At 42.4% G+C, this 11,422-nt stretch overlaps 1 protein-coding gene across 1 annotated transcript in view; it reads right to left on the minus strand.

Moving 5' to 3' along the window:
- Nucleotides 1-10,829, minus strand: part of nostrin (nitric oxide synthase trafficking) — a 52,994-nt gene extending 42,165 nt beyond the window's left edge. The window contains exons 1-2 of the mRNA XM_068035181.1: nucleotides 10,710-10,829; nucleotides 4,960-5,045 (exon numbers count right to left, since the gene is read on the minus strand). Of these exons, the coding sequence (XP_067891282.1) occupies nucleotides 4,960-5,045; nucleotides 10,710-10,736 (113 nt within the window). The 5' untranslated portion in view covers nucleotides 10,737-10,829. The remainder of the gene's footprint in view (nucleotides 1-4,959; nucleotides 5,046-10,709) is intronic.
- Between the last annotated feature and the right edge of the window lie 593 nt (nucleotides 10,830-11,422).

Below are 11,422 nucleotides of genomic sequence, written 5' to 3' on the forward strand. Positions count from 1 at the left end.
GTGTCTATAAGAATTTGTCTGGTTTGAACTTAATTACTCATAGGGGATGTATGCCTGATTTGGTTTAATCCCTATCAGGGGTTAAAGTCATAAATCACTTCAACGTGCTTGTACAGGAGTGCGATCCTCTGTTTGCATCCTTTGTTTAAAAGCAAAGCCGATGTGATTTATGTTTATGTTCCAAAGCTCCCCAGGCAAGGCTGAACATATCTGGATCCTCAGATCAGAGATAACACTGTCCTCTTCATCCATCCTCCCTTCTCCTGGCCAATTGTGCATCACCCATTCTGATGTCTGTGAGTGCCTATTTCTGGACTGATGCTTGGGACCGATGGAATGAATGACTGATGGCGTGACAGCTAGAGCAAAATGATTCCTCTTCTTCCACCTTTTGCTACAACATGAATGCAGATGACTAAGTCTAACTTGTTTCGACCATGTGGGAATTGGCAGGGGACTGAGTAACTGCATGAATACTGCATGACTGTAGATGACTCATGACAGGAATAGGATTGATATTTAAAGTTTCAGTAATGAGCATGGGAATAAGGAGGAGTTAGTGATTATGCAATCACTTGCAGAGTGTTGATAGACAGACAATTGTGCATGTGAGAACAAGTGCTTTGCAACGCCCTTTACATGCAAATAGAAGACACATTGGACTAGCAGAACAACATACAAGGTTCAGTAAGGTAAGCATTTTATTTTGCCCATTCTGATCAAGTTATTAAATTTTATCCTGTATTGAATTGTTGATCAGGGGGTTGTGGAAGCAGCATTTATTACTTCATCCTCCCCCCTATACTGCACTCTCACTGTTGCATAAGATGGTCTCCTCCCCTGGGTGCCAAATAATTCTGCCAACCTTTCCTTCATCTGTTCCAATAGTACCTGCATTGCCATGTCTGAGAAGTTGGAAGCCCTGCTTCCTGCAGATCTTCAGGCAACCATGACTTTCAGCTCTGCTCGAATTGCTGACATTTTCCCTTGAAGCAGTTTTAAAACCAATAGGACCATGTTGGCATCCACCCTAATGGGCGAATAAAGTCGCTTACTGACTGGTCTCCAACAGGAGTCTGCTGACAATTAAGCAAATATTACGATCCTGGTAAATTTGTTAATGTTAGCAAAGTGGCGCAGGGATGGGTGGACATGCTACACTTCTGCCAGTGCAACAGAACAGAAGGAACTCTAAGCCTGGATTATCTTACTAGATAGAAAAGTCATTCCCAATCAATCCTGTAAGTTCCTTTCATTATTTTAAACACCTCAATCATCCCTTAACCTTCTCTTTTCCAGTCTTCATCCCTAGCACCTGTAACTGAACCAAATGAGGTCTGATTAGTGCTCTGCATAAATAGTGGAAGTAGTTTCTTGCTTAAATATTTGAAACCTTTTGTGATGATTCCAGAACCCCATTAGCCTGCTTGATTGCATTTTGCACTTCTGACTGAGCTAATTTATGTATCTCATTCTTCAAATCCCTATATTCATTTATTCAGCTAGTGTTTCCCCATTTATCCCTAGAACCATAGAATTGTTACAGGACAGAAAGAAGTCATTCAGCCCATTGTGGCTGTACCAGCTCTCTGGAAGAATAACTCAGCTAGTTCCTCTCCCCCGTCTTTTCCCCGTAGCCCTGAAAAGTTTTTCTCTTCAGGTAATTATCCAAATCCCTTTCGAAAGCCACAATTGTATCTGCCACCACCACACTCTCTGGCAATGCATTCCAGATCCTAACCACTCCTATCTGCTATTCTTACATTCAAAATGTACTACTTCACATTTCATTTTTTAAAATGCATCTGCCCATTATTTTGCCCAATTACTTAATCTGTTTTAGGTCCTAAGTTTTCTGCTCTCCCATTTACTATTCACTATACCATTCTAGCTTAGTGGATATACTCTCCTTTATTCATAAATCAGGTCACATGCTCCCCTGTGCAAAGGGGCTCATAGCAAAATTTTTTTAAAAATCCATCTCTCAGGCTGCTTCCCTGGCCGAAACAACCAGTGGGGCACCATTCTCAAAGCTGGTATGGCTCATTTTCAGCCATCATGCCAGTCTTAAGTGTTAGACTGCATCCCTTATGCAGCTGAGAATGGTATCTCTGCCTGCAGTCCCACCCGTTTGACATGCTTGACCAGCAAAGATCAGGACCCAGCTTGTCTGGCCTTTGTTTGAGCTGTCCCATCAGATTCCATAAGAAATTTGGCCCCCAGTTTCCTATCCATGCCACTACTCTACATGCTTCAATTTTAGTTAACAATGTTATGTACAGTCCCTTTTCAAATATCTTCTGAAAATTCACAGATGCAACATTCATCGATCCTCTTCTATTTCCACCTCAGTGATTCTGTCAGAGTTCTATTGGGTTAATTAAGCATGACCTAGCTTTCATAGTACAATAATAACACTCATTAATGAGCTGCGAAAAATAGCCAGATAAGTCTCATTTCAAGTCTTCTTGTTGCTAAGGCTCAGTCTCCCAAGCTGCTGCTAGCCTTCACATCCTAAGTTCACTACTGTAGATCCAAAGTGGTATGAAATAAAACTCTTGCAAGGGCCCAATTTCAACTCATTCAAAAGCCATTCACTTATACAGAGTTAAAATTGGGCCTTTGGTTTGCAGTGTGTAAATTTATTCCACAACCCCCAGCTCTGGAACATTATAATTTTGTCATTCCCCAGGGTGGAAATCAACAGGTTTTAAAGTCTGGTAGTAAGTTAAAGGGACAGTGTTAAGGTGTCTGGAACTTCAGAGTTGGGCTGTGTGTTCTAATACATGTCAACAGCATCATGGAAAATCTGCTACTGGCATTAAATAATCATATGCTAGCTTTTGTTCTTCGTAGTGTTACAACCAGGTGAGAAAGGTGTCTAGGGGTCCCTCTCAGCCGTCACCTGGTCTTACTGTAACATGGTTTTATTTTTAAACACTGTATTTTTAGCTCCCCCTTGGTGAATCCTTGTTCACCGCTTTTCAATGATAAGGCAAAGAAACCAGCACAAACAGGTTTTCTTAGGTTTAAAGAAGAAAATTTACTAAACTTGAACTTAAACTCTAATTTGGTAAACGCCTATGGATACACGACGCGCCCATGCTAGCATGCATATGCGATACACACATGCAAATAGAGACAGAAAAGAGAAGAAAAATAAAGTGGAAAAGTTTAAGGCAATATCTGAAACGTTTTTGTTACTGTTCTTCAAGCTCACTGTACAGTCCTTGATTGTAGGTAGATCTTGCTTTTCGTTGGGGCCCAGTATTCTTCTTAAACCTTGTTCGCTGTAGGAGACTTTTCCTCCTTGGGCTTCATGTGTCTTCAGTGGATTTAGAGGAATGTGAGAAAAAGATGGGAGCAGACAGGAGAGATCTTCTCAGTCCAGTCTTTCTGAGATCAAACTCCCTGTAGCTAGTTCAAAAAACCCTGGAACAACCAATTAGTCATGTGACTAGCTGGTCTGACCAGTCCTGGCCTCTGTGGATTGCATCACCCCAGCAGGCCCTGGAATGCGCTTCCCCACACCCTCACTGTCCAGTGATCAACATACATTGTGGGTTGAATGTATCAGGGAATGGTCCTTTGCCTACACAAGCACCATCTGTTCGTATGCAAATGTTTTTTCCAGCCACGGCTGATCTGTTCAACAAGTCATTACCTCACTCCAGCAACAGTTCAAAATCGATGTTCCTATGACAAAACCAATGTGCCTCATTCTTTGCAGGTGGGGACCTGCATGACAGTAGATTATCTGTTACGAAGGTGTTCAAGTTATTACATTGGCATCAATTTCAGGATTGTTCTTGACCTCTAAATGTTGTTTCTTGGTTTATGCAGATCACCAACCACTACCTCAGGGATGGAAAATGGAGGTCAGTGGTCTGGCAATTTGTGTGTTCCTGAAATTCACCTCTGATGAGAAAACCATTAAATAACTTGATAATAGATTATGCCTCGTAGAATGTTTTGCTGACAGGAAAAATATTTCAGCAATACAAAGAACAATATAAGGCAAGAACATTTTAGCAATAGACAAGCCTCTCATCAACAGAAAGAATGCTTCAGCAAAGAGGAACATTTCTCCTGATAGAAATATTTCAGTGATTGAAAGAACATGACAATGATAGGAAAATTGTTTCCTTGCAAAGAAAGCAAACAAAACCATTTCTGTGATAGAGAAACATTTCAGGGAAAGAACATTCTTGTCAGAGAAGTGTGTTTCATTGATACAGGAACTTTCTGACAATGGGCAAGTGTTTCAGCCACAGGAGAACATACAAATGACAGGAAGTGCAGCTCACTAACAGAAAGGTACTTCAGTGATAGGAAGAAATTAAGCACATTTTAATAATTTTTGTCTAGCCTTTAACCCTAATTTATAAAAAATCTAGGTGTAAAATCTGGTTCTGAAACAATTTTCCAACTTTATTTACATTAACTTCCTAGCTTTGACATTATGGTTTGAATTTGTTTGGTGTAAACACACCTATAAAATAATTCATTTGAATCAATGTTCAATTTAATAATGCTGTGAGACAGAACAAATGCTATTTCTAGTTAAATATATATTACATCACACTATATGTTTAAACAACATACTGCGAATATGCTATCATGCATTGAACAATATCATTAGAATGAACCAATATTAATGATGTAGCTACTGCTTAAAATTAATCAAGTTAATACTGGTAATTCTTTTATTATGCAATTATTACATTTTTTTTTCTCATCCACCTGAATATCTAAGTAATCCAGGTGGTGCTTCATTTTAATGTTTATTATTTATCCCATTGAAGAATAATAGGATTCACATACACAAGATCATATTTTACACAGCAGTAACATGGATCAGCATTGCCAGACATAAAACTCCCTTTTAATGTTCAGATATATGGCTAATCATTTGTGATTTCTGTACGGATAATCAAGTTAATGTTGTATTCATTGTACCTCTGCTGAAGGACAGCTATGAGTTCTTTGCAGTAATTGTCACCATTTTTGCCAAATTTCTTGATATGTTGATACATTCTATCATACTGAAAATAACCAGATGCCAGTTAATATTCACAGATATTCATTTTTTTAAACTAAAAATTGGAAAAGTATCATTTTATAAGTCAGGTCTAAGATTGTCAGAAAAGAAGAAAGGAAGCATATTAAACCAATTTACATCATTTATTTTTCACATTGAATTTACGGAGTACCTTCTTACTGTATTGTAATTTGGAATATAGGATTAGGAGTAGACCATTCAGTCCCTTGAGCCTGTTCCACCATTCAATTAGATTATAGCTGATCTGTATCTCAACTCTTTACCTGCTTTTGATCCATATTCCTTGATAACTTTACCTAATAAAAAATCAGTTGCTATCAGCCTTGAAGTTTTCAACTGACCCAGCATTCACAATCTCTTTGGGAACAGAATTCCACATTTCTACTGCCCTTTGTGTGAAAAGGTGCATCCTAATATCATTCCTGAATGGCCTAGCTCTAACTTTAAAATTGCGTCCCCTTGTTCTGAATGCCCCCCAGTTATTTATTTATTTTTTATTTAGAGATAATAGCTTCTTTGTATCTACTGCATCAAATCCTTTCATTTAAAGCACTTCAGTTAGATAAACTTTCAACTCTCTAAATTCGAAGGAGTACAAACCAATTTTACACAATCTATCTTCATAATTTAATCCTTCAAGTCTGGCATCATTGACATGAATCTGAGCTGAACCCTCTCCCAGGTCAATATATGCTTCTCATACCGAATGTAATATTGCACATGGGGAATGATCCAGACTCTTTACAACTGAAGCATCACTTCCTCCCCTTTATATTCCAATCCTCGAGATAAAAGTAAACATTCCAATTTGCCTTCTTGATTATTTTGCATACCTGTACACTAGCTTTTTATGATTTGTGTACCTACCCACTCAAATCCCTTTGCTCCTCCACAGTTTCTAGTCCTCTGCCATTAAAATATTTTTCCAATTTGTCTTTCTTGGATCCAAAATGGATTAACTCACACTTCCCCACTTTGAACTTCAGCTATCATAGTTAGCCTACTTAACTCCAGACCCACAGCAATGTGGTTGACTCTTACAAGGCCCTCTGAAATGGCCTAGCAAGCCACTCAGTTGTATCTAACTGCTACAAAGTCAATAAAAAAGGAATGAAACTGGACAGACCACCTGGCATCGACCTAGGCACCGGAAACGACAACGGCAAACCCAGCCCTGTCGACCCTGCAAAGTCCTCCTTACTAACATCTGGGGGCTTGTGCCAAAGTTGGGAGAGCTGTCCCACAGACTAGTCAAGCAACAGCCTGACATAGTCATACTCACGGAATCATACCTGACAGACAATGTCCCAGACACTGCCATCACCATCCCCGGGTATGTCCTGTCCCACCGGCAGGACAGACCCAGCAGAAGTGGCGGCACAGTGGTATACAGTAGGGAGGGAGTTGCTCTGGGAATCCTTAACATCGACTCTGGACCCCATGAAGTCTCATGGCATCAGGTCAAACATGGACAAGGAAACCTCCTGCTGATTACCACCTACCGCCCTCCCTCAGCTGATGAGTCAGTACTCCTCCATGTTGAACAGCACCTGGAGGAAGCACTGAGGGTGGCAAGGGCACAGAGTGTACTCTGGGTGGAGACTTCAATGTCCATCACCAAGAGCGGCTTGGTAGCACCAGTACTGACCGAGCTGGCCGAGTCCTAAAGGACATAGACTGGGTATGCGGAAGGTGGTGAGGGAACCAACAAGAGGGGAAAACATACTTGACCTCATCCTCACCAATCTGGCTGCCGCCGATGCACGAGTCCATGACAGTATTGGTAGGAGTGACCACTGCACAGTCCTTGTGGAGACAAAGTCCCGCCTTCACATTGAGGATACGCTCCTTTGTGTTGTGTGGCACTACCATTATGCGAAATGGAATAGATTTCGAACGGATCTAGCAATGCAAAACTGGGCATCCATGAGGCACTGTGGGCCATCAGCAGCAGATTTGTACTCAACCACAATCTGTAACCTCATGGCCGAGCATATCCCCCACTCTACCATTAACATCAAGCCAGGAGACCAACCCTGGTTCAATGAAGAGTGCAGGAGGGCATGCCAGGAGCAGCACCAGGCATACCTTAAAATGAGGTGTCAACCTGGTGAAGCTACAGCCCAGGACTACCTGCGTGCCAAACTGCATAAGCAGCATGCGATAGACAGAGCTAAGCGATCCCATAACCAACAGATCAGATCAAAGCTCTGCAGTCCTGCCACATCCAACCGTGAATGGAGGTGGACAATTAAACAACTAACTGGAGGAGGTGGCTCCACAAATAGCCCCATCCTCAATGATGGGGGAGCCCAGCAAATCAGTGCAAAAGATAAGGCTGAAGCATTTGCAACAATCTTCAGCCAGAAGTACCAAGTTGATGACCCATCTCGACCTCCTCCTGAAGTCCCCAGCATCACAGATGCCAGACTTCAGCCAATTCGATTCACTCTGTGTGATATCAAGAAACGTCTGAAGGCACTGGATACTGCAAAGGCTATGGGCCCTGACAATATTCCGGCAATAGTACAGAAGACCTGTGCTCCAGAACTTTCCGCGCCCCTAGCTGTTCCAGTACAGCTAAAACACTGGCATCTACTCTGCAATGTGGAAAATTGCCCAGGTATGTCCTGTACACAAAAAGCAGGACAAGTCCAACCCGGCAAATTACCGCCCCATCAGCCTACTCTCAATCATCTGTAAAGTGATGGAAGGTGTCATCAACAGTGCCATCAAGTGGCACTTGCCTCGCAATAACCTGCTCAGTGACGCTCAGTTTGTGTTCTGCCAGGGCCACTCAGCTCCTGAGTTCATTACAGCCTTGGTTCAAACATGGACAAAAGAGCTGAACTCAAGAGGTGAGGTGAGAGTGACTGCCTGAAACATCAAGGCAGCATTTGACTGAGCATGACATCAAGGAGCCCAAGCACAACTGAGGTCAATGGGAATCAGGGGGAAAAACACTCCGCTGGTTGGAGTCATACCTCGTGCAAAGGAAGATAATTGTGGTTGTTGGAGGTCAATTATCTGAGCTCCAGGACATTACAAGGAGTTCCTCAGGGTAGTGTCCTCGGTCCAACCATCTTCAGCTGCTTCATCAATGACCTTCCTTCAATCATAAGGTCAGAAGTGGGGATGTTCACTGATAATTGCACAATGTTCAGCACCATTTGTGACTCCTCAGATACTGAAGCAGTCCGTGTAGAATTGCAGCAAGACTTGGACAATATCCAGGCTTGGGCTGACAAGTGGCAAGTAACATTCGCGCCACACAAGTGCCAGGCAATGACCATCTCCAACAAGAGAGAATCTAACCATCTCCCCTTGACATTCAATGGCATTACCATCGCTGAATCCCCCACAATCAACATCCCAGGGGCTACCATTAACCAGAAGCTGAACTGGAGTAGCCATATAAATACTGTGGCTACAACAGCAGGTCAGAGGCTAGGAATCCTGAGGCGAGTAACTCACCTCCTGACTCCCCAAAGCCTGTCCACCATCTACAAGGCACAAGTCAGAAGTGTGATGGAATACTCTCCACTTGCCTGGATGGGTGCAGCTCCAACAACACTCAAGAAGCTCGACACCATCCAGGACAAAGCAGCGCGCTTGATTGGCACCCCATCTACAAACATTCACTCCCTCCACCACCGACACACAGTGGCAGCAGTGTGTACCATCTACAAGATGCACTGCAGCAATGCACCAAGGCTCCTTAGACAGCACCTTCCAACGACCTCTACCAACTAGAAGGACAAGGGCAGCAAATGCATGGGACTACCACCACCTGCAAGTTCCCCTCCAAGTCACACACCAGCCTGACTTGGAACTATATCGACATTCCTTCACTGTTGCTGGGTCAAAATCCTGGAACTCCCTTCCTAACAGCACTGTGGGTATACCTACCCCACATGGACTGCAGCAGTTCAAGAAGGCAGCGCACCACCACCTTCTCAAGGGCAATTAGGGATGGGCAATAAATGCTGGCCTGGCCAGTGATGCGCACATCCCATGAATGAATTTAAAAAACGAATCTGTCTATGCCCCTTTGTAACCTCCTGCTCCCATCTACACAACTTACAGCTCCTCTTAACTGTCATCTGCAAACCTGGATATACAATTCTCTATTCCTTTATACAAATCATTGATGTATATAATGAAATGCTGATGCCCTAGTACAGATCCCTGGGGAACAACAATAGAGGAATTTTAATTCCCCAAAAAAGCAATGGATTTGGGAAGGCTACCATGTTGAAAATCTGAATCCTGACCCCAATCCTCCTCCAACCCGCTCAATTCTGTTTTTTACGGAGGTGGGATGGGGGCAGACAACCAACTCTCTCCCAGGAGGCAGCTTGGCAACTTAAATATTATAATAAGGCTGGCAGCCTCATCTTGGTCCACATTTTCAAACTTAACTCTGGCCATTCGGATTTCCTGTGCCTTGGAAAACCTGACAGCTAAAGAAAGATGGGACTACTAGATGCAGGTACCAATGCCTTTTTACTTACTTGCTGGGTCAGGCATACCTGCCTGGCCAACCACCCACCCACTTACAACCCTTCTGATCGCTCCCTGGCTTCCCCTCCAAGGCTTTCGACTTTTCTCCAAGGCCTCCAATCTCCCCACCACCCCCTACCCCCAGCCTCCGATCCTTCCCTCCATCCCTTCTCTTCTCTCCCAGCTGCAGCCTGGTGCCAAAGGCCTCTTAATCTGGCTGGCTGAGGCTGGGAAAAGTTCATTCGGTCCTGCTATTCTTCCAAGTTTCCTGACCTCATTCCAGCTCCCCTGCTCCCCCCTTGCCTCTGAGCAAAATCCAGCCCTTCAATTGTCACATTCTGTCAAGATGAATGCATTCTCTTTTATCCCTACTCTCTTTTACCCCTCAACCAAATGTCATCTCGTGCCAAATTTACCTCCAATGCCATGCACTCTCATTTTAGCTAATATTCTCTTGTACTGAACCTTAACAAAATGCCTTCTGGAATTCCAGAGACAACACTCTTGACGCTCCCTTGTCCATCATGTTAGTCATTTCCTCAAAAAAAAAATAACCTCGATTAGACAGACATGCCCTCCTCTTCATAAATCAGCACTGACTCTCTCTTATCAACTTATACTTGCTCAAATGCGCAGTCACTCTGTCTCTGATAGATCCCAGTAACCTCCCCGCAATCGAGGTTGAACTGACAGGTCTGTAGTTGTTGGGTTTCTCCCCCGCTCCTAAGTAATGGGTTCGCTGAATAAATTTTCCAATTTAGCATCAGTTGGCTCTCAAGTTCATTTCATACAGGATCCTTATAGCTAATAGTGAATTCAAAGGATTGTACTAACTCACTTAATCTATTAATGTTTACATTAGACACGAAAGTTCGCATATTGTTTACCCAATTTTATTCTGAATGCAGGTAAAACTTACACAAAGAATCTCACACTAGCAATCGTACTGATATACCATTTGAACAAAAAAATCGTAAATATCAAAATTTTAAAGAAACAATGCGAAAGTAGAGTTACACAAAAATAAAGCTGTTGCCCTGATAAACTCTTTAACCATTTTCCTTCCCAAACTAAGTAAAAGTGTTTTTAACTTTCTATCTTCAAAAAGCTTGAACAAGGAGTAGTGAAAAGAAAGTTTTCTTACTGTGCACCCGCTCACTGGATCTCTCATGTTGCCTTTTTTCTGAGTTCACTCGTACCAGGAAAATGAGCTGCTGTCGAGTTTGCACTTGCACTTTGAGCAGTCATCTGACAATGAAGTTGCAGGCAAACACGTGCCCCTTGGGTCCTAATGCCCATGGGTCTACATTGGAAAGCGCTGCTGAAAATAAATGAACAGAATCTCTTTTGGTCTTCATTCACAGGAGTTGTGCAAAAAGTGGTTTAAAGCCGGGGGCTTATCTGAAGATGCCACAGTAAAAAGTAACTCTCTCATTGTTCCAACTGTTACTTTCATTTCTTTGACTGAAAGGAAAGAGAGGCGGATCAGCAACTTTTCCATTTTATATGATGTAATAGTGGCTGATTTTTGTAACTAATCCAGTCATCAGACAAGTTACTACAAATGATAACACAATCATTCATTGCTTTTTATATATTGAGGATAAGTTACGTTTAAAAAAATCCCAAAACAATGTGTGAAGATCTGGACCCAAGCCAGCCATTTGAAATGTTAATGAGGGAGTGACCTTGGACGATTAAAATGTAAAATAAGTGAAAGGTAAGTTTCACATGGCATTGTATCCCCCTCTGGTTTAAATTACTCATTGGAATGCAATAGTTTGTAAATGGGTGTAGTCCTCTGTTAAATGAAATACAAGAGCAACATTGAATATGAATGCAAATATGTGCTGTACT

This window comes from Heterodontus francisci, chromosome 7 (assembly GCF_036365525.1).
Source record: "Heterodontus francisci isolate sHetFra1 chromosome 7, sHetFra1.hap1, whole genome shotgun sequence".
Classification (NCBI taxonomy): Eukaryota; Metazoa; Chordata; class Chondrichthyes; order Heterodontiformes; family Heterodontidae; genus Heterodontus; species Heterodontus francisci.